This window comes from Anser cygnoides, chromosome 2, assembly GCF_040182565.1.
Source record: "Anser cygnoides isolate HZ-2024a breed goose chromosome 2, Taihu_goose_T2T_genome, whole genome shotgun sequence".
NCBI lineage: Eukaryota > Metazoa > Chordata > Aves > Anseriformes > Anatidae > Anser > Anser cygnoides.
Genome location: NC_089874.1, coordinates 10,017,256 through 10,041,703, shown reverse-complemented (window position 1 = coordinate 10,041,703; position 24,448 = coordinate 10,017,256). Strand labels below are relative to the sequence as shown.

The 24,448-nt window shown below is 37.2% G+C and overlaps 1 protein-coding gene across 3 annotated transcripts in view; it reads left to right on the top strand.

The window, feature by feature from the left end:
• PTPRN2 (protein tyrosine phosphatase receptor type N2) overlaps nucleotides 1-24,448 on the top strand; it is a 646,903-nt gene that overhangs the window by 595,154 nt on the left and 27,301 nt on the right. For all 3 annotated transcript variants that reach the window (XM_066991452.1, XM_066991450.1, XM_066991449.1), the window contains 4 exons: nucleotides 5,133-5,210; nucleotides 17,435-17,554; nucleotides 18,695-18,861; nucleotides 24,115-24,168. In XM_066991452.1, the coding sequence (XP_066847553.1) occupies nucleotides 5,133-5,210; nucleotides 17,435-17,554; nucleotides 18,695-18,861; nucleotides 24,115-24,168 (419 nt within the window). The remainder of the gene's footprint in view (nucleotides 1-5,132; nucleotides 5,211-17,434; nucleotides 17,555-18,694; nucleotides 18,862-24,114; nucleotides 24,169-24,448) is intronic.

Sequence of the window (24,448 nt, the reverse complement as noted above, 5' to 3'; positions counted from 1 at the left end):
AGTGGGCTGCAAGATGGGCATTAAAAGCAGCGGACGAGTACAGCCTGAACTGACGAGAAGAGGATTTCTCCTCCCTGCACGTGTGAGCTGTCTGGCAAGGGAAGAGTGTAAAATAAAGTAATTATATTTGAGCTTCGGGTAGGAAGGCTTCCAGTCACGTACAAGTTGCAGGGTATCTCCAGCTTCTGGGTCAGTGGTCCAGCCTCCAGCTGGGGCTCACTCAACCTTAACTTAAGTCTAAATGAGTGCAGCAGAACACAGTAAAAAAAATCCCCTTGCTAGACAATGGGCTGGCCACCTGCCCACATGTTCCTGCCTTTTAAAAAATGCTACCCCCTCAAGACCTCCTTTCCCTCCAATATGTTGTGAAAACTGGGGTTAGATTGATGGCCTCACCACGGCTGGAAGTGGGTGAGGAGAATCAGCAGAGATTTAGTCCAAGTTCTTCCTGTAGCCATTTAATTTCAATGTAGCATCAGGCCAGGCAAAATGAGTCCTTGGGAGAATTTGCAGGGTAAAAGTGGGGTAGAAATCTGTTTCCCTCCTCTCTGAAATAACATAAAGTACTATGATAATAACTCTGCTATCGGCAGCTGAATGAAAAGCTTGCAATTACAACACAAGGAGACCCTGACTGTGCAGAATAAAACTGTGATAATTACATCTGTCATATTTGTACTTAGTCCTCATTAAATTTCGGGAAAATCATCCAGTAGTAAATAATGTGCAATCTTTGCTTTTAAATCAGAGGTCATGAAAGTAAATGGGAATTCAGTTTTTCCTCATAGGGTGTCTGAGAGAGAAAAAAAATCCCATCAACTACATTTAAAAACTCAGTTTGCTTATTATTGAAGACACCAGACTGAGGAATGTCATTAACGTGACAGTTTGTTCAAACACAGCATACAAATTTCATCACCAAGAATAGACTCCGAAATTCATAATGGCATTCACAGCCAGATTTACTTCTTTCATTCCATTAAGGGTTTTAAAAGAAGGATTTAAAAATTGTTTTAAATTTTAATTCAAACATGAAAATGAGGACTGGTCTACCTTTTTAGTTTTAATGCTGAAATGTAAGTGATTACAAAGTTCACCAGCATTTGCTGGATACACTTTCTTTTACAAAAACTTTTTTTTTTTTTTTTTACTTTTATCAATTATCCTTGCTCTGTAGAGTGCATTAAATAGATGCATGAAAGTAGATTTTATTGGCATGATAAACACATTGAATCTGGAAACTACCCAGTACCTTGAATCCATACAAATTCTTAAGGCATTAATTAATCAGAGTTCAACTTTCTTTCCATCATGTTTAGTCTCCACTGGATCTCATTCTCCTCTCATATGATTTAGGAATATTTCAGCCAGATACAGAAGATTTAGATCAAGGTAAATATGGTGTGACTGGGAGCACATCTCACCCAGCATTTTTCTCTGTGACGAGTAAGGATCAGACAAGCTGATGGGGAAGGTAAAGGGCAGGAATGAATCGATGTATTCATTATGTGAGAGTTCAAAATAGTCATTGATACTCAATGCTTACAATGACACAAAACTGCTTAACAAGAATCTATATGTACAAGGATTTTCTCCCAGTATGTATTGATATTGCTGTATTTCATCAGCATTATCAGAGAAACCATGCAGCGCTAGGATCTCTATATAAAAACTCACAAAAATTCAGGAGTCTTCAGGGAAAGCATGCAAAAATAGAGCAACTGGATATTAGAGCTCTTGTAAGAAAAAATAGAGTAGTTTTGGTCTGTGGTCTGGTATTAATTTAACAAAGTTGCAACTAATCATGATAGTGTTCTTCCCATATTTTCCTACCTTAAGATACTGTAAATCAGCTTTGATTACAAGGAAAAAAATTACTGTAGAAAAACACAAGTCGTGCTACTAACATATCTAATAGTTAGGGACTGCTTTCTGTGGTATTTCTTTTCCAACAATAAACATGAATGTTCATCCTGTCTGTTTCCATTTGTCTTTGATGGTGGCAAAATGACCAAAAAATGACCGCTAAAATGGCCATAGTTAATTGCATGGTCAGTTATGGTAATCCTTGATCCCTTTTTTCCCTTAATACAATATTATGGAAACCTAGATTGAAACATTATCACCAGACTTGCTTTTGTTGTATAACATCAGAAAATGAGAATTCAACCATAATAAAACTGAAGTAATAATTGCACCTTTTTTCTTTCCAAAAATGTCTGTTTCACCCAGTTCTAATGTTAGTCATGTGAATTTTATTCTTTGATAAAAAGCACATAATAAAACATAAAGGGAAAAATCTTGTTATTTTTAAGCAATTGCTAGTGGGGTGATTTCTGAAGAATTTTCCTAAGTAAAATATTGACAAACAGTTGATTTTTGTTTTAATAATACTTGATGGTATGGAGCCTGGTGTTCTCTATTTGTCTTGGAGAATACATTTTTTTGCTTTACTTTGATGAAGTGAGAAATCTCAGGGATTCTTGAAAGAAGATAATGACTACTGACATAAAAAAGCTTTTTACTTGATCCTTGATTAGTTAGTTTAAAACCCATTACTGACTTTATTTCTTTATTCAAACTTATGTTAACTTTGATAGATTAAGATGCCCTTGGTGTTCTCGGTGACCTTGAGAGAATAGAAAAGAACATAACAAAAACATTGAAGAACTGTCCTTCGCAGTCGCCTGCTCATGTTGATTTGAATGTGACCAGAGTGGTGATTTTTTACATTTTTCTCAAAATACGCGGCCTTAAAACAGTACATATAACAGAAAATAGATGAAACCAGTAATTTCATTTAATTAGTTTAATCTTTGCTCTTACTTTTGTTCAGTTAAAGATCATTTAATAGCGTGATAGGGCTTTCTGCTGCCTTCTATTTGCTCTGAGCAAGGAGAGTTTCTGCTCATAATTGTTTTCTGCACAACACAATGTGCTTGGAATGTAATAATTGTAATTGTCTTTTGAATTATTGTTAAACTGCTGAAACACTTCACTACTCTGTGCTTATTGTAATGTTTGCCACGTTCCAACAGCACCTTTGTGACAGAGGTTGATTAATGCTGAAATGCCAAGATCGTCCTATTCCTGATTTATCAGCTGAATGTTGAGAAGTATTTCCTCCATGACAGCGCTATTTGCATCATCCTTGATTCCTTCTGCCTTTGTTTTCTGGCATGTCTATATACAAAAGAATTTATTTTTAGGAGAAATTCAAAGTAAACTATTATTTTTATAAAGTTGGGTGTTTTCACTGTTGGTTATGTTTCCAAGTCAGGCTCTTGAGCTCACAAGTGGAGAGGTGATGTCATTTTCAAGTACATACATGCAGCTTACAACAGTTTCTACAGGGAGTTAGTTTGTAAGTCCTCCTCAGTGCAGATCACTTTTTCTAAGCTAAGATTTCTAGTTACAGTGCAGGAAAACATTTAAGCAGATGATTAAATCCTATGGATCTCTGTGGGATTCAAAACAAAACAACAGAAATTATTTCATCCATCACAGAGCAAAATAAATGTTAAGCCTGACTTTGCTTAATTGCATTTATTGTTGCTTTCAGTGTTTAGTTTGGTGCCTCAGTTCTAACAGAAAACAAGCAAAACAAAAAACATTGCCCATTTTGAAATGGTTCCTAAGTTTTTTCTGCTAATACTGCTTTCTGAAGAAAGTTACTTTTTCCCCAGTCTCAAAATACCCACAGTAGTAAATGTCCTGCTATCAAATTGCTTTTGTCAAAAGGCAAGGTTGAAATTTGTTTTGAGCAATTGCTTGTTGTGAAGAGTTGTTTGCTGATCAGAGAAGCATCCTAATGAAGCTCGGAATGAAATAATGGTATTATAGACACTCTGGTCAAGGTTTCTGATAACCATGGTGAATTAGAATTAAGCTTTTATTCCAAATGGATTCAAGTGACTTCATGTTACCTGTGTTGTGTTGTCATGGAGAATTTTAATATTAAGTCTGGTTTAATTATACATCAGAAAATTATAATCATAAAAGGGTTTTCTTCCTTTTTGCAACATTCATCATATTGTTGTTCTGTTAGAATAACTTACATCTGTTCTTTATGGTTCTTCCCTCTTTTATGTTGCACATAATTATAAGGTGCCTTCTTTTACACTGACATGTACCATCACTGAAAATTTTGATAGGCTATGAATAAATTCAGTAGATTCCTGTTAATGCAAATGTGACTCACATTCATTCTTATTCAGACCTTTACTTATAGAAGAAATTCATGTATTGAGACAAATTTTGCCTTCAGCTACATGGGTATAAGTTAACTCTCACTGTTTTCAATGTCACTGAGTCACACCCGCACATTTGGGAGCTGAACCGGGTCTTTTTTCTTTATGTTCAAAGTTTTGTATTTCCCAGTTCAGGTTTAGAATGAGTTTGTTTGTTTTTTAATCCCATCAGCAGATCTTCTTTTTCAGCAGAATGGTTCCTATGATTTAGAACCAAGAAAGCCACCCATCACTTCAAAAACATTCATTGTAACACACTAATCCTATTTACTCTTGATGGCTTTGTTTCTTAGATTCTTTATTTTTTCTGCTCAGTGAATTTTCTGCTTCTTGAATTAAATGCTATAATTAAGGCCTTTAAGCAGAACTTCCTCTGTTGAGGCCAAATCCATGCATTTAGACAACTCAGCTAACCAGAAAAAGCCAGAAACTGAATTTGTTCCCCATTTTTGCTTTTTTTGAGTTACATGTGCCCTTGACTGGCACGGTGGAAATGGAGGACATATTTAGTTGTGTGGAGCATTCTTAACAGTCAGTGTAGAAAAATGTTTCAGATGGCTCCTAGGTTGCTATGAAACCACGAGTACTGATCTCAAATAAATGCCTTTGTCAGCCACCATGAATGATCTTACGCTGCACACTGAAGACATAGGCTGTTGCTCATCGTGTGTGCTGATATTCATCTGGTAGCATCAGTCTTTTGTGGAAAAAGGTGTACTCTGAGTTTATAAATAGAAATAAAATTCTTTGCTTGCCAATGAAGGATGGAGGGGCAAAACAGTCCTTCAGGAAGTCACTTGTTAGTGCCCTGGCTTACTTTCTAACACAGCAAGGGATTTTCCTTCAAACAAATCCAGTCTGTATTCTCTTTCCTTATTCCAGATGGACCATGACCCCCGAAACCCAGCATATATTGCCACCCAGGGCCCTCTCCCTGCTACTGTTGCTGACTTCTGGCAGGTAAGTTAAACATCTCCTTGAAAACTGAGATTAGGTTATAAGCCAAATGTTTTTCTGTGCTTCTAGAAGCTTAAATGGATGTAAAATGTGTTGTGCTTGAGTCTCAATATTTGCAAAAACCTTTGCGGAAATGTTTTCCTAAAATTTAGTATTTGGATACTATAGTTTATATATGTGACAAGCCCTGTCAAAGAAGAGTTCATCTGGAAATTATATAGAAAATACTCAGGGTAAAGTATTCATATTTTAGTGCCAAACTTAAGGCCAGAGTCCATAATTAAACTGTTGCCAAGGACTGGATGATTTTAGAGGGCCTGACCTTCTTAAGGACATAGTCAGAATTCATTGTCATTCTCCAGATCAAAAAGGACCCAGCACAGTTTGCTGTGAATTTTTGCATGAAAATTTACTTCTCACATGCTCCAGTTCCCCAAAATGCTTAAATTCTTACGCATTTTCCCTACCACAGGTAGTTGAGATAAGTGCTGAGTTAAGATCCTGCTGCATAAAGTTAAATAGATGCACAAATTTTTGCACACTTATTACCAATGCACAAATACGGGTTTACTTTGCTCGCAGTCTTTTTATGTGCTCGTACAGCTCTCAGACTTGGACATACACACAGGACCAGGCTAAGTGTGTGCCTGCATAACATGCTGTCTGTTTGTGTGATGGGTATCTGCATTCAGTATTCCTTTGTAAGTGTAAAAGTGTAAAAGTCTGCCTGGAAGCTTATGAAAGCTGTTCATGGAGGAAGTGTTGCAGCTAACTAGGGCTTATTAACAACACAAGCATATGTTTTTATTTTCTGTTTTGCATTATGAATTTAGAAACTTTTGTTCTGAAGATAGAGAATATCTAAGTAAAAATTTCAGGAAAGCTGTTGTGTTTTAGGAGCTTGCATTCAGTTGAAATCGTTGTATTTTGTCATCTGCATCACTTGGTCTGTGATTTTAAACTATCACCTGAGCCCTGTTAAAGACAATTTTATATGCTCTTCATAGCACAATTTCCTACCATTTCTCTGATAAATTTTCAAAAAGTTTGTTTGATTTTGGGTGTCTGGGTATTTAAATGCTCAATCTGAGATATTTTGGGCCTTGTTTTTAGAAGTGCAGTGCAAATGCATTCTGCTTGAAGTAAGTTGAACAGTTGTTCCAGCCTATATTTTCAAGTAACTTGTGATTTTTGTCTTAAAAATTTGGCAATTAGACACAGTTGAGAAGACTGATTTCTTATTCCCTTGCTGAGTGCATTCCTTGTATCAGGCATGCTACCTTAAAATATATTTTTAAGTTAAACGTGCAAAATCAAATACCATGTTAGCTATTCTGTAATAGCAGATTTTTAATTGTATATCTTTTCATATTTCTATATTTTTACCTGTAGCTGCATCTTTATATGTTGAAAAAATGTACATTCTCACTTTTAAAGGAGGCATTTAAGAACTTTCATAAGCATTGCTGCCAACACAGAAATCAGAATTAATCATACCACCATAGTATGAAGGAAACATTTTGTTCGTCCATTCTAATTTGAAGTTAGGCAACCTATTTGCACAGAGAATGACTACAACTGAAAAGTTATTTCTTTGTTCTGTGATCCAAGCTGCTTCCATCCAACTCCATTGTCAAAAGTCTATCTCGACTTCTGTTCTTCATGCCATTTGTGACTTGAATTTCTTCATTTTCTTTTACTTTCCTTTTGCTCTTCTTAGCTATTTCTCCTCCCAGTAAAAATCACTCCTTCGGCACCAGGTCTGCTGCTTCATGGACGCTATTTGGCAATATCAGCTGCTTCCCAAGTGTGGCTATGTGTCCACTCTTAATGTGATACACTTGATATGTGTTATTTTACTGGTTCTATTGGTTTCCATTCAAGCATATTTCTTACATTTATTTTGATGATGTCTGTCGCTTCGACATAACAAGCTACCTATGTCAGATTCGACCATGACCCACTTTTCTTTGTTTTTTTTTAAACTTCCTGCAGATCACATGTCAATATGCTGGTTCAGTTGTTGTGGTTACTGTCCAGATGCAGGAGCAAAGTTTGTATCCATTTTTCACCAAACAGTAGCTATTTAAGATAAAGCAAGGGAAACCTGAACTTGCTAAGGAGAATAGAGTATTAACTTCTTTCAGGGCAGAATTCTTTGATGTTCACTTGAATACAGTTTTCTGTAGTTTATACACATTGTGGTGCTGCCACCAGGGATTGTATGAATTCAATTATTCATTCCTGAAACATCTTCTCAGTGGTTCTCCTCCCTCTCCCTCCTCCACTCAGAACCAGCTGATACTGAGCTGTGCTTCTTTTTTCCCCTTCTGTATGCTCAGTGAAGTAGTTTTCCTACTGATAGTAACAACAGTGACCGATTCCAGAGCAGAGAGTTGGGATTAATCTGCTGCTCCTTGTGTAAAGGCACAATGTCATGCTTAGCAATTCCAACAGAGACTCTTGGAGTGCGGCGTACCCTTCTTTGCCAATATTTACTAGATCTATTGCTTCCTCTTTTTGTAGACAGAGCCTTAGATCCTAATTGCATGGTGGGCACCATCCACTCAATTTTAACTTGTCTATAAGGCTACCCCAGCAAGAAACAGGTTTAATCGTTTCCACTCCTGTAAGCAATTCAAGCTGTTTTCTGGGAAACACTTGTCTAGAAAGTATTTCTTTAGCATGAAAGTGTAAAACAACTTTCCTGGCATTTACAGCACAGCTGATATCCATCATGAAATCCAAACTGCTCCTGATCTGTCCTGACTATCTACTTTTCATGCTAAATTCCAGACACACAGTTTCTAAATGTAGTTTGCCTTAAATTTGCATTGGATTCCTCCACCCATCAGTCATACTATATTATACTTATTTTGTGGGTTTTACTTTAGACCAAATTTTTGTTGGTCTGATGGACCAAAGGCATGTTGGCAGGGGGATAAGGCTGTGGATACTTCTGGATCTCTTTTTCCAATTTATTTGCATGCAAAAGCAACCCAGTTCCTGAGCTCCAACACTGTTCTGCAGTGCCTGCTCTTCTTGTCTATGTTTTCTGCATGATCATGTGGTCACATTCATTATCTCTATTTAAGACCGAACGGATTATTTAGTTTTGGATAGTCTTTTTTCCTGTTTTTATTGGCAGGCCCATCTACAACCAGTTATGTTGATCCAGTGCCCAGTATCTTTGTGCAAGTGCTGTTAGACACTCAGTAATCAAACTCCCATTTACTACTTTCACGTTGCTGGGATCTGAATGAAGATAGTGTCTTCTCTTTCTTTGTCTTCCGGGCAAAGATCTTTCCTAAATCATTGCTGATGCTTTACCCAAGCTCATCCTGTTTAGCATTCTTACTCCTGATGAACAGATCCGTACCTAGTACCCCTGTGGGACAGGAGAGGGACCAGTTTCAATCTTCTCACTAGTGATCACTTCTTGGAAGATTATGTCCTTTTTGGTAATGTGAGGAAGAACAGCAGGTATTGTTCCTCAGTCCCATCTCACTTAGGCCACTAGAGCTGGTGATTAGATTCAACATTTTCTGTACATTTCTGTTCATTTGGGTTTTAATATTAGTCTGAGAAGAATTAGCTTGCTGAAATTTTTTCTTTCAAAGATGCAGTCTGAGCTGGAGATAGTCCAAATTCTTGTATATGGATCATTTTCAAATGGTTTTCAAATGAACTTTATTTATGTTTTAAAAATAATAGTGCTAAAGAAAAAGACATGGGTCTTACTGTGGCTTTTACAATGCTTTAAGGCCATTTCCAGGCATCAGACTTGCACAGTTGTCTGCCCCTCTGTTCCAGTTTTCTTCTCCAGCCCCTTATATCTTTGCCATAGCTTTTATCAGCCAGCAAGCCCCAGGTTAGTTCCAACTTTTCTGGCTTACCTTTTCCTTTTTCTTTGAAAACTTTCTTGCCTGCAGCAGATGTGTTGTCAGTCACCTCATTGATCTGTTTTGCCACAGGGCTTCCTAATCTGTCTGGTTACTCGGTGTTTGCGGCTCAAGCAGAGATTTCATCTCTGACTGCATATCATCTCTTAGACTGCTCTGGAAATTTTCCAGCCACTACTTTAATTAATTTTGAAAAGCCTCCAGCTGATTTAGGTCTTCTTTTAATTTCATCTGGTCTTGTTTTCATCTCTTTTTACCAATTACTATTTGTGAGAGATACTTCCTTCATTGATTCTATTTTGGTTCAGTGGGAATTCCACCTCACAGTTCCCTTTCTTGAAAACTGGATGCCTCTTCTCACATGGTATTAATCCATTTTTACCTGAGTGGTTAAACAATTTGCCAGGTCTGTGTGTTGTTTTCTTCTCAGCTGGAAAGAGAATTCATCATCAGGACAGGGTTTTGCTTTGATATAGTTCCATTTTATTTACAAAGAAAGTACAGAGTTTTATTTCCTTGAACAGAGACAGAATCAAATAACAGGCAATGAATTCTCTTTTTTTTTTCACAAACCTCATTCACCCAGTGTTTTACCCCCAGCCTCTCTTTCAGCTTTTTTTTCTACCAGGATCACAATGCTAGTTTGTCGAGCTGTGCTGGTGATTTCTTTATTCCTTTTACATGTTTTTTTTTCTGCTTGATTAATTATCTTGCCTTGATTAATGCCTCTCTCTCTGCATTAAGCATATCAGTTTCTAGAAAAACTCATGGGTCCACATGCTTCACATTTCTCTTGTTTTTGATGATAACTTCTGTAATTTCAGTTATCAAGCTCCATAAAAGAGCTTGCTTGTTTCTTGCATTTATCTTGAATGAAAGGTGATGATTTTGTCCAGCAGCTTCAGCGAGATTTCACTGAGCTCTTTCACATAACACTTTAAAATTCAACATCTCTTTGAACATAATTCAAAAGAAAGAGGATGTAGAACATTTCTGATCTATAACAAGTTTTCGCAGCAGGAGTTCCATGTTGTGGATAATTCTGGAGGCATAAAATTTTATTATTTTCCATATGTGCTGGGTTATAATTCCATGAAGTATTTGACATGAAGTACATGCCTTAACTTTTAAAGCATTCTAAGAAGACTAGGAATGATAATATACAAGAAACTGTTCCTTGGAGTTAGGATATTTAGAGCCAACTATCCTTACACAAAAGAAATGTTCTTAATTATGTCGGTTTTATAAATTGCGTATCTGTTAAAGTTCATTGTCTCAAAATGGAGGTTTCTGTAGGAGTCCATAAGCTTTTCCCTCTGGAAAATACAGTCTTATTCTCCTTTTAGAACTGCTAGTACCCACATTATGCTTTGCTTTTATTGATCTACCAACATTTGCCCTTCCTCTTCTTGGAGGGAAGTGCACTTTCACTACTTTCTTTTTTTTATTATTTTATTTTTTATTTTACCATAGCAGGTGAAATAGAGGGAGAGATGAAGCAGTTCCTGCCAAGTGGCCTCTTAGTTTCCCTGGAAAATCAAATCAAATATGATATATATTTACATAAGTATTTGTTATCTTTCTGTGATTTCCTGTGTTCATTACCAACATAATTAACAAAGTATGTGAACATCATATGACTTCTGTGGAAGGAACAGAGAAATACAATTCTCCTTATTTGGCAGAGAAACAATAGGGTTCAAAGGACCTACAACAGTAAGCCATCGGATTAAATACAGTCAACAACTGTAGTTTGGACTTGAAAATTCCCAGCCTTTTTACCTGAAAAGATCTGTAGCTCAGGCTAGATAGTTCTCCCAATGCCTTAATCCCCCTGGAGGGTCCCAGTCTGACTGGGGTCTTGGAGCAGGTTCCGCACGTGAACAGCACTGAATCCATCACAGCACCAGGAGGACAGACTGCAGGTATTGACCCTTTGAAGGTAGGATGCTCTTCCAGGATACAAAAAAGAGCTTCATCCAACATGTTTTGAATCAAACACATGATTTTCATTACCCCATCTTTCCTTCACTACTCACCAATACATGAAATATTCTTGAAATTGAGAATACTCTTCGCTCTTCTTGTTAAAGACACACTATTGCCAACTGCAGCAGAGGTTTACGCTGTTGTGACTAAGGCCTCCAGCTGGGCATGGTGAGACCTCATCTCTGCTCCTTTGATTATTTTCTATTTTTATTGCAAGACTATTAAATGTAAATTGCAGAAAGAGTCCCAGGAGTAAAAACCAAAGCCCTGATCCGAGCCTCGGAATTTAGTTGCCATTTAATTTTCATTGCCCCCAATTCTGCTTTTCTAAATCTAAAACTATTTTATAATATTTTTTTCTACCCATATTCAATATATTCAATATATTGTCAGAGTCAGTTCAAAATTTGTCTGTCGTTTTACTCCCAGATCACACCAGCATGTAAAGAACTCAATTCTTGAATTTCAGACTTGAGGACTTGATAAATCTTTGCATGTCTGTTTGGCACCATTTGCTTTTCTTTTCCAATTTTGCAATTCAGAAAAACAAATACAAAATACTGACAGTTGATTGTTTCCCGTGTTAAAAAAGATTAGTCATCAGTGATCTCCAAGGGCAAATACCCATGGATAAGAGACCATGTCCCTGTAGCTGAATGAGTCTCCTTGCAAAATCGGTGTTCCAAGCCCATGGGTTGAGTAAGAGCAACTGTACCAAACCCTCCTGTGCTCTGATTGCTGGTGTCTGTGCTCCCAGTCCACCATGTTTTGTGAATGCTGAAATTAATTTACTGACTAAATTATTTTTCTGCATTTTGTTCATCTGTGCAGAACACAGCGCTTTCAAGCAGTCTTGATTCCCAAGTTTTATTTTCCTTGCCTGGAACAGGACTTCCTGCATGTCTAATCAGTTTGCACCTTCAGAAAGAAAAGCAGATGAGAAGAGAAACAGAGCAATTCAATGTGTAAAATATGCATATTTTAATTTAATAAAAGAAAAACAGCAAGGGAGAGAGAGGCACAGAACAGTAGCCCCTAGAGCTCTAGTAACTTATCAAGCCATGTGAAATAAATATTGCATTAGGAATTCCATAGGCATTCTGTGTACGAGTGTGCGTTTACCATGCTCACTTCTAATTACGGCTCAGGTCAGAGATGGTACTTAAAAGTGGGCCTTTTAAAAATATTGTCCCTCTAATTTTTAAGTTCCACCTCTCCAATACTAAAGTGAAAAGCTAATTTATGAAAGTTTTGGTGAGACTGCCCCCCTTTAACGTGGTTTTGTCAGCACTGCAATACTAAACAGAGTATTTAAATTATTTAATAATAAGGCTTGAGTTGTCAGTCTACTGAGAAGAATAAGAGCAGTTCACGTCTCTCAGAGACAGCAGAAGGTACAGCAACACATGCAGTCATCTCGAGTCTGCCTTCCTCATTGACTTCCAAACAAGGGTTGTTGCAACAGCAGGAGCATAATGCATGAAGCCAGCCTGACTGCCACCTGCTTATATACGATCTTCTCTGAAGTCATCACTGCTGCAGTGTGGCTGCTCCTGGCCAGAGTGAGGAAAGCTCTGAGTCATAGCTCCTGAATTCAACTGTGATTGTGTAACTTCAACATGGAGTACTGTTTTCATGTGGCGCATGGAATGATTTCCATTCGCTTCATGTTTTAAAATGTCCTGTAATTTCTAATTAAACATACATTGCTGATAGATAAGTTTTAAAACTACAGATTTTCTTAGTCCTCTGGCACACCTGTGACTTTGCAAACGGACACTGACTTTGTCAGATTTGACCCATTTCACATCAAAATGCGAAGCTATTGTCAGCCAAAATATTTTGCAAAAAGCTTGCTTTGGAATGGCAAGGAATCCAAATTCTAAATACCCCAAAATATTTTTTTTAATTAAAAGCTCCCCTCTTTTCTTTAAAACCAATTAAAACATTGAGGGTTATTTTTAAAATAGTCTAGAAAATAACATTTTCTGACTGTCTCAATTCAACATTTTTATTTCCAGTGGAGAACTTGAAATAAAATACAGTTGAGGTGTGTAATAGGATGTACATAATCTAATCCTGTAAGCAATAATACCTTACTTGTTGTAGTTTTAGGAATTGTGTTTATTCGTGTTGATTTTTTATCATCATTAGAAATTATTTGGGTTTTGTTTGTTTGTTTTCTGCTCTTCCAAACAGTTGCATTTACCAACTATTTGGGAAGCTTAAAAGGCAGAGAAGGTAGATTCTTCAGTTTACTGGAGATCTCTTTCAGAATGCAGCTGGTGTGATTAGCCTGTTATTTTTAGTGAACAGGCTGGATTTAACCGATTATCCTTGTTATTTTCTACTTTTAAATCATCGCATTTTAGAAACTTCTCCACCAGCCCCTGTTAAAAGAACAGCATCTGATTGGAACACATATCTTATCATTTCCCTATCACTAAAACAAAGAAGCAAATGGCTGAAAAGGGGTTTTGGGGTGGATCCATAATTACAAAAAGAAGCTTCAAAATGATCAAGTGTCTGACAAAAATAAGAGGATTCATATCAACTATTTTATTTACAAGCTAGTAAACAGAATTTGTAAATACAAGCTTTCAAAAACATTTGTTTTACAGGATTTGTGGCAGTTGTAGCGCTGATTCTATTTGTGACTTGATTTTTCTCCTTATTCGAAAAAAACAGTTCTGTGCTCCTTTACAAGCAATTCATACTAAATTTAATTCTTCCCAATGCAGAAGTCCTTTGTATGGGACTGGCATGCTCGATAGCCACAGCATGAGGTCTCTCCATGTGGTGGGTTTCATCAACAGGGAATCCTGCGGATGTCAAATGCACTGCTCATCTTTGGGTTGCAGGATTCAGCCTTTAATTTGCAATAAATGAAAAGGGATGGTGTTATTCTTGTCTAAGGAATGTTTTGAGAATGATGCATACAGCAGAACCTCATTAAAGATAATTAACGTGGCATATAGGCTGAAGGTAGACATGTCACACAATTATACAGTCTTCCTTTTTCCACAAAGCATGCACTGCAGAGCTCTGTAGTTAGCTCGTATGCATAACTCGTAGTTAGCTCGTATGCATAACTCAGACTTTATCACTTTCATTCAGAAGACTCCATTCAACGTTCTTTTCCTCCAAGTATTGCCATAAATTACAAACATGAAGCTGCCTATGCAAAGTGATCTAGAAAAGTTTAGTTTTATATGGTTATTTGCCTAACAGTAGTTAACGCTTAGATCCTAAGGCTTAATTTTGATGGGCTCCACAACAAATACCTAAAAAGAAAAGCCTCTGCCCAGAGGACCTTACTTTCTCTTTATTTTTATATCATATACAGTAGCTTACTTTCAATTTTGAAGGCATACAAAATCCAGAATTATGTGAATTATTGTGAATTTGTGTCTGAAACTCCTCCTTTCTCCTCTGAGCGCAGCTGAAATGTCACTTTGGTAAGCAAAGGCACTTCCCAAAAGCTGTACTGGTGCTGTGCAGACTGAGGCTCTGCTACCTGCTCCTCCAGTACGGAGACACACTGGCTGGGGCCACCTCCTGAGCACACAGCCCTGTCTGCATACTGGGCACAGAGAAGTGTTGGGTGTTAGGAGCTGTAGTTCCTCAGCCCATCACCAAGTTAAAGATGGGGCGATGAACTGGCCACAGTATAAAACTGTGAACTGCCTCTGACTCATCCCTCTTCTGCTTTATTTGGATAGAAATAAAGATAACATCCCAACGGTCTAATACTTAAATTATTAAGGAAACAAAGAAAAAGTGGTAGTCCTCAAGTCGCAGCCTGTGAGTCTTGGTAAAGATCCCATCTCAATGGTAAGCACGGGAGATGTGGTGACAATTGCTTGTAACAGGGATGATGCCACTACATTGTATTGCCTTCTTGATTTAGTAGATTTGACTTCTACATTTTCGCGCTATGACCTAAAAGAAATATTATACCCTGGAGTAACTTTGAAATTGTTTGTTTAAATTAACTTTCATTTGGATTTATGCTTAATGAAATCTTCAGAGATGCAGACAGCCCCTCTCTAATGAAATGCTGTATCTCTGAACCAATGAACAGGGCTGCCAAACTGTAAGGATTCCTCTCTAAACGAGTGGGCTTTTATAATGTTACACTTGGGTGGCACAAGCAGAGTGCTAGATGATTAGTTTATGGTCTAGATCATTGTATTTTTATTACACTCATAAAAACTGTGTTTCTCCTCATTTTCGTAATGGCTTCAATGAGCTTCTATACCTTCTAGAGGCACATTAAATCGTTATGTGATGAAAGTACTGATTTAGTGGGGCTAGTTTTAAAGTAAGATACATGTTTTGAATTCTGATCTTAGTCTGATTGCTAACTAAAAAAGGTGAAACTATGATAGAATGAATGAAAACCAATTCATCTTCCTTACATACAAAGAAGGTTGCCAGCTGTGGTCTAAAACAAATGCAAAGACAAAAAAAGATACAAATGATAAATCTACATCTGTCTGAAAAAATAAATTATCTATCAGTTTATAGCATTTTTTGGTGTTTTTGCAGTATTGTCAGTTTTTAACAGGAGGATGGGCAGATTACAGATAGTTTTATTTGAAAAATCTTTTCAAGAGAAAAAAAGAAAAGAAGAGATGCTTTTCTATTCCTTATATCCAACTACAATTTCTTTCCCCAGTTCTATCTATATAAATTATAAATAGCCCTATTCTGTGCAAACCCTAGATTAATTTCTCTAAATAATTCTAAGCTGTTTTTAAAAGTTGTTTCAATTATGTTACAAAATGGAAAAAGAAAAAAAGAAAAAGAAAAAGAAAAATGCTATTTGTTTCTATATATGCAAGCTATTCTTAAAAGAGAAGACAACATCATTATCCATGAATAGGAAACCTTTTATTTGATATGTAATTAAAAAAAATAATCCTGAATTGAATGTATCATCTCATCTTTGCACAGTTTAGACAAAGGCCTTTTTTGTTTACAAAATTTACATGTCAATACAGTTGCTTATAAATATTTCTGTGAAATAAACATAACCCTTCACAAAAAGAGTAGTTTACTCTTCATTCAGTAATTTTATATGCTAGCAAAAAGACAATGAAAGTTGTATGCAAATATAACATCAATGTACAGCATAATAATAACAGTTTTTAGTCATTATGCTGTTTGGTATTAATTCATAGGAGCCTTTTTGTTCAGCCATGGGCTGTGTTTGGAAGGGAGATGCAGCAGACCAGAGCATCTCTGCTTGTTTTGCTGTTTGTGTGAGGCATCCACAGATCTTTTAGCTGAGGATGCATTGGATTCCTGTATCCTGTGCCATGGCTAGTCTAAATTGGTAGGAGATTGTGCTGATAGTGAAGATACAGAGTTTCCCTCTGTTTCTGCTGTACCTGTTCTATGACAGTGCACGGTCTGCAGCATGGGTTGGACTTCCCTTCTAGCTCCAGGAAAAGAGAAAAAAATAAAATAAAAGGAAAAATAAAAAGAGGGAAGAGGAGTGGGGGAGAGAGAGAGAATGAAAAAAAAAAAAAAAGGAAGGAAGGAAGGAAGGAAGGAAGGAAGGAAGGAAGGAAGGAAGGAAGGAAGGAAGGAAGGAAGGAAGGAAGGAAGGAAGGAAGGAAGGAAGGAAGGAAGGAAGGAAGGAAGGAAGGAAGGAAGGAAAAGAAAGAAGGAAGGAAAGAAGGAAGGAAAGAAGGAAGGAAAGAAGGAAAGAGAAAGAGACAGAAGGAAGGAAAGGAGAATAAAGAGAAAGTAAGAAAGTAATGCACATTTGCAACAAATCTTTTGTAATTGTGTCTTTGTTGTTCAGGTGCAACTTTTATGATTCTTTCAGCAACGCAGCAGTTTTGTAGCTTTTGCTTTGTGGCACACTGTAAAGAGAAACAGGACTGAAGATACAAACGGGTTTCGGCAAATGCAACTTTAGCAGGTCAATATGCTCTTAGTGGTGTGTCTGTGCTCCTTTGGTGTTTACTATCAAACACCACATAGCCGTGTGTTTTGCAAGCATTGTTCAGTATTTCCTTTGTGGATCTGAAAGTTTGACAGAAAAGCAGCTGAACACAGTACCGAGAAAGAGGAGAGATTTTGTGGAAGACACAAATTGAAATTGCTGGAAATTCTTTAATATTTCATGGACGCCTGCAAAATATGGTGCCAGTTTATTCAGGGATTTGAAAGCAGCTGCAGAGTAAAAGTGTCTAATGAAAATGAAATAAATTTCCTGTGAATGGAATAAATTTTGATTGTGTGTCTGAGTGCAGTAATTATACATGTCACGCAGTAATTAGGCAGTCACAATGTGGCCACGGTGTCTTTCTTTGTCTGCAGATGGTCTGGGAGAACGGCTGTGTCGTTATTGTCATGCTGACACCCCTCGCGGAAAACGGAGTCAAGCAGTGCTACCACTATTGGCCAGACGAAGGGTCAAACCTCTACCACATCTACGAGGTACCTAAACAAAACGCCGGGTTGTAAACGTGACAGGAAGGGTATGGCTCGATTTCATACGGGGCGAAATGCTGTTTCAGCTGATCTGAGCTGTACGTCGAGTTGAGGTCTCTTATATCCCCTCGGTGTGTCTTTGAGTAGTTTTAGATTTGTGGGAAATTTGGGCGTCGTTTTCATTGCCAGGTAGTTTGCGCTGGGTAAAATCTAGTAAATAATAAGCCAAGTGGTGCAGGGGAAAAAAAAAAAAGGACAATGATTTTGTCTTTAAAATGGTTTTGCAAGTGGTTGAAATATAAAAGCACGTATTTGTATTTTATAGGAAATTAGTATTTTTAGAACTAGTGAATTTTGCCCTAGGAAAGCCATATGCATATGTTTGTGGAAAAGCCTCTGTATAGCTTTAGTAATTACTGCTATCTATTTTTACCTCTTGCCTCAGTCACAACAATAAATACACATTTTTATTTTCTGCTTTGCATTGCTACCCCAAAATACCATATCACCCGTTTTCTGGAAGTGTAACCCAGAGAATGGCTGTCGTGTTTTTCCAGTTGTCCAACAGACCAGAGGAAGAAAATAACAACATAATGCCAAATATGAGTAGGAAAATGAGAAGAAATATTGTCATTTAAACCAACATGTGAAAAAAAAAAAAACTTTCTAAAAAGGCTAACTCTGAAAATAAGCTGTATTTTTATGCTTATTTTTCTACGTGGGTGAAATATTTGACTTCTAACTTCTCATGTGAATTCCTGTGAGATTTTTAAGATCACTCAGAGTGGCCTGAGCAATGCTTTGTGGGCATCTTCGTGTGGAAAGCACCCAGCAGTCTGATGTATTTCCAGGGAGTGCCTTTTGTATTCATATAACAGCATCAGGTTTCAATTTAGGGACTTTTTTTCTTTTACATTAAAACTGACAGTAATTTTTTAATGTTTTCAATGAAATAGGAGTGGCAGCGAACCCCTTCCTGACAACAACATTAATTGCTAAAAAAAAAAAAAAATATTTTCACCTCATTGGCCAATTTGCTAATAAAATTTGGTGCATTTCCTTCATCCAAGGCATCTCAAACCTGCAATTCTGAAGATGCGGTTTGCAAGCAAAATCCCTGATCCCCGTTTGTTCTTTGTGGTGTAGGTAAACCTTGTTTCTGAGCACATCTGGTGCGAGGATTTCCTAGTGAGGAGCTTCTACTTGAAGAACCTGCAGACGAACGAGACCCGCACGGTGACACAGTTCCATTTCCTCAGCTGGAACGATCAGAGAGTTCCTGCTTCCACGAGATCACTTCTGGATTTCCGCAGGTAAAGCACAAAGTATGGCAGTTTATTTAAGACGATCCAAATCTGAGAAACTAAACTTGAACTGTCTGTACTTCTAGTTGTGCTTTAAGTAATGCTGTTTTGAAAGAGTGCCCTCAGCCTGTGATGCTGCAATGATAAACTAACATAAAAATCTGCAATAGATTGATTTTTGGTGTTGCCTCACAAATAGACATACTCACTTCCTATTTAGAGATTGATGCCCTCTTCCCTTTGTACAGCTCTTCAGTGCTTCTGTATTTCTTTGTTTTCCAAGTATTTAGCCATCTGCAACTTCCAAGCCTTTTATGTGGCTCCCCTATGATCCTTATCGCAGGAATCTCACAAATAAAATATGTAGCATGAGCACACTTCAAAAAAAAGTCACAATGGAGTCATATGGCAATAATGGCATTCCCATGGTAGCATTTGATTGTGAGGATCACACAGTGAAGCTTCTAGACTTTTTTTTGGCTGAAGACAGGTGGAGATTTGAGAAAGCAGAGGGAAATGTTGACAAAGCATGCCCTCTGGCATTTTAAAGGAAGTCAGCATGGCTCTAAAATAGAAACACGCAAAGGCAAAAACTGTGAAAGTCCTTGTCACCTTCTCTAATGTTTGCTGTGTCTATCTAAATTTTAATTTGAAAATTAAAGCCATGCATGATAAATACTGGAGTGAAATAATCTTTTCTTGATTGCAAACCGTGCCCAGTGCATCGCGTGTAGGTGTTAGCATGTACCAGCTAATCCACAGCGATGCGCTTATGACTAATGAAAAGAATCTCCAGGAGGTTTGGGGAGTTGGTTCTCAATCCACAAGCGGCCTCGGGGATCTCCTGTTTTCCTCTCCGTGCTACAATATTATCCACAGCCCCCTGAAGTGATTATACAGGGCTCAGTGCTCAAAAGGTCCAAACTTGTTTCTTTCAGTAAGCGCTTGGAGCTCTGGCTGATGCTGGTAGGAGTTACGCATCGACACCCGAGGGGAGAAGCTGGCTTATGTCCAACGGGAGCTGGCTGCACAGTTGTCTGTTGGCAACGTTACCCTTAAAAACTGAGGGCTAAACGCCACTCTTTATCCATCAGTATTCTTGTGTGTATGGCAAGGATTTTTTAGAGCAGAGAGTCATCTCACACATTACAGGTCAAGTGAAGGAGTGCAGCAGTCGCTGTGAACTGGGGCTAGGTAAGAACATCCGGACGTGCTCCAGGGTCACACCACAAAAGCAATAGAGGAGGAAGGAAGCAGGGCCATAGGATGGAGTTGACACTGAAACTGAATGTACAAGGTTTTCTTCTCTGGGTTCAAATACAGATTTTGATGTGGTTTTTATATGTTGACTTTCCTGTGCTTTTGGCATTGTGGGAGTTGCCTGTAGTGAATTGTTGTGGTGAAAATGCCAAATGGGTTCCACTAAGCCATGCAAGGCTGCAGCAGTGGTGCAACCCGGCATCCAATTCTGCCCCTTTTTTAATTTAGTGGGAAATTTGCTATCAGTTCCAGCTAGACTACAAATCAGCTAGGACATCTGAAACTTGGAGCACCGCAGCTCCCATTTGGTTCAGTAAGAATTGTGGTCAGTGCATGAACTGCAGGATTAGGTCTAGAGTAAATCATAGTTCACGTCAGAAGGAAAGTGCTGTTTAGTGACACTGTGTGAGGGTGAAATAGCTGTGTTGAAGAAGTGTTGTGCGATACTTTGAAAAAGCAAAATTATAACTAGATGAGAAAAGTAGCTGAGCTGCCATTCTTTCCATTTAAAGCAAGTATGGGAATGAACCTGTTAAGATGTAATTGAATTCCGAGTGTTCATTTAATATGTATTCACAGTCCAGCGTAGGGTACCGTAATCATTTGCTGCGTGCAGATTTTGTATGATGAACTCATAATACTGAATGCATAGTAAAATTCCTTCTGAAAAGGAATTTTGGCATGCACTATGGCTGGTCTATGAATCTCAGTTTTCTTGGTCATCTAATGTTGCTGGTTTTTTAAGGACAAAAAAAAAAAAAAAGGAATGTATTTGGAATTCATTTATACAATACATGTTTTGCACCTGAAGCTTCCTATTTAAAGTATGAGCTCTGCTGGATTATGACAGCTGAGTCATAAAGTCCCCTGAATAAATGTCTGACAGCGCTGCCATACTTGTAGTAAGGTGGTGCTAGGAAGGGGCTGCTCTCATTTCTTTTAATCTATCTATGTTTTTATGTGCATTCAGTGTGTTTGTATATATATATGGATATGTGTGTATATTTATATATTCACATACATATATGAAATTAAGCATATACATAACCAACCCTCTATTTTTTATAATTCATCACCAAGAAAAATTGGATTCCCAAAATTACCTTGCCCAGAGTCTGTGGGAATATGGACCTTATAATTTTTATTCAAGTAAATTTTGCAAGTCTCTTTGAAAACTGAAAGCTTACATTTCTCTTACTTTGTATCAGACAGGATTTTAGTATTTAGCAGATGCATTAAACCTTGAGGAATAATCTATCATACTTTCATAATGTAGGTATAAATTGCCAAAAAGAGATTAATCTACCTATTTCAAAAATACGTGCCAAAGCCAGTCCCTGAGAGGTGAGGCTACTACAGAAATCACTGGTCAGTTTTAAATGCTTCTGGAGTCCTAATTTCATTTTGAACAATAGACCAATCATTATTGCTCTGGACTAGCTTGTTAGTCATGCACTGATATGTGTAATTAAATATTTCTTGAGCCCAGAGGGAGCACATTTACACTTTAAAGAGGGACTGCTAAGCTAAAAGATAATTAGCATCACATGTGAGGGCTTTGCTTAAAATATATATCTATTATGCTATCACTTCTTGCTGTGTGCAATGGCATTTACTAACACTGCTCACTTTAAAAATGGACAAATTCTTATTTTGCCAGCTAATTAGCGGTTGCCAGTGTCATTTTTGTGATGTTGCAGCTAGTAATATGAGCCCAGTTGCATAGTCACAAAAGTGATCATTGGAAACTGTGACTCTGCTGCAGGGACAATGTGGGAAACCCCTTTTCTGAGCCTCTAACGACCTCTGACCTTTGCTTGCTGATGGTTTGCATGATGATTTCTTTTTCACTCAATGAGCCAAGGGTTGGTTTGTATTACTAATCATTCTTTCTAAGTTAATTCTTCCTGTATATGTTTATATATATATTATATATATTTTCTTCAACATTCAAGAACTTTGCTTACTGATGAATTTTCAGCTCACTCTCATTAGCCAGAACTAAGAATGACATGAGACGTTGCTGCAGTTCTAAATATTTTCATAAACTATATGTAGACAAAACTATGAACCAGCTGGATTGAAACCCTTTGTTTTACTGTGTTTTCTGAAATGTGTGATAATGAAAATGTTTGAAACTTTTTAATAAAACTGGTAAACATAAGGTGTCTTTCCCTAACATGCGTCTCTGGCTGTCTGATTTTCTGATAGGTTGAGTTCAAGTTTGTCACTGAAAGTACATTAGGACTTTGGTAGGTGGCTAGTCACAACATGCAAGTATAGTAGTGCCATACAGGGAACAAAGGAACCACATAAGCAGAAAAAGAAATGGTAAATACCCCTCTGTAATTATTAGCTTTTATGTAATACCTTAAGTGCAGAAACTGCTCTTTTCTAGTGCACATGGTGGGAGGCTGAAAGATGACCATGGGGGAATACAGACCCGTTGTATCAAATGTTGTCATAGACATTTCAAATACAGTTTACGGTATGAGGTAAAAAAGAAATACCAGGCTTTATATTGTGTATAAGGAGTTGATCCTCAGATATGATCATCAAGAATTGAATGACTCATTCATGCAAAAATTCTACTGCAGCTTAAGTCATTGAAATTATAGAAGAGTTTTGCCTGGTAGTGCCTGTGTATGTATGCGTTTATGGACAAATAATTGTCCCATTTAATTTCCAAAGTCAGGTGCTTCTCAATGGCTTGCCATTTATTTCATAGAAAGGAGAAAGTTATTCTATTGCATTACTTACATACAAGGAATATAAAAAGAGACAGAATGTCTCTGTGGATATGAATTTACATAAATGAGCAGAAGAGAGTAAGGATTGTGAAAAATCCTAAATCCTAATGTATAAAGGGAATCATTAAGAGAACTTAATATTGTTATCAAGTTTGGTTAGAATCTTCAACAGTAAAAGGCAGAATGTGAAAACCCAGTTTCATGGGACATCATCAGCATCTCCATAGCCTCCTTGCGTTGACTTCCAAATACCCAGACTCCCTGTCAGATTTAGAAGTTTAGGAATCTTCAGGCTATACTGTAAGCAATGTTTAAAGATATATGCATGCTTTAACAGCACAGATGTTAGTGAATAGATGAAGAGCCAAGAACTAAATGATTCAGGAGGTTAGTTATGCTTTCAACTTCATAATAACATTGTAGCACAGTTGCCAAATTCCGGCAGTTCACTTCATCAGTTTAGCAGTTAGGATCCTCTGCAACACTTGGCAAAGCTGGGGACCATTGGATTGACTGGCCATCTCATGGAGCTGCCCTAAGAAATGGTTATATAGGAGACCTTCTAGCTCTAGTTAAGTCAAGCATCTCATCAAGGAAAGTGCAAGGTTTTTATTTCCTGAAGAAATGCTTTCCCAGTTAATCCTTTATTCAGTTTGCCTTGTTAACATATGCATGTATATTTGGTGGTTTTTTGGTGTGTAACAAACTTCATATGCAAAATACATTCTAGAGCAGAAGAGATGGTTTGGGATTTTGGTTTTTGTAGGGCAGTTTAAATAGTTTTAAAACAATTTTGCAAGCTTTATTCTTAGACTGAGCACCTTGGTTTGCTTCAGCACTAGCTAATTCCTTCGTTGAACTTACGTATTGGCAGACCTGTTCTATAGCTTTGTTTTTATTGTTGCTTCATGAGTAAATTCATGAACTCGTAGTTGGCTTTAAAATTAAAGCATCTTGTGATAATCTTAGTTTGGAGCTAACACATGAGACATTTGAGAAAAGAGATCATTTCATTTGCCTAACCAACATTGGTAATGGGATGTTATCAAAGATTTCTACAGCAGCAAAGCAGAAGCAAACTTTAAACAAGGTTATGTATGTAACAACTGCTTGTTATATCAGGAAATTATCAACTGGACTGTTTTTTTAAGGACTGCAATATTTGCTTTTTCTTATTGCTTATTTTTGACAGTTGGCTAAAGAAACAGTGTATAATATGCTTAATTAATTTTTTGTGTCTGTTTTATTTCAGAAAAGTAAACAAGTGCTACAGGGGTCGCTCTTGTCCAGTAGTTGTTCATTGCAGGCAAGTACAATTTCTAAAAATAGCTTCAGAGAGATTTATGTGCAAGAATTTCATGTAGGTAAAAACAAAATGGGTAAATTAAAACTTTAAATGAATCACTAACCAGAGAGTAAGGTAGGAAACATAAATCATCTGTTTTTTAATGCTAAATAATGTTTAGGGTCTGTTTTCCTAATAAAATTATCCTTTCCTGTGATTTTGTAGATGTTGTGTCTTGAACTAAGAATGCATGGCCACCCTTTCAAATATAAAAAGTACTTTGATTCCTTCAATCATCTCC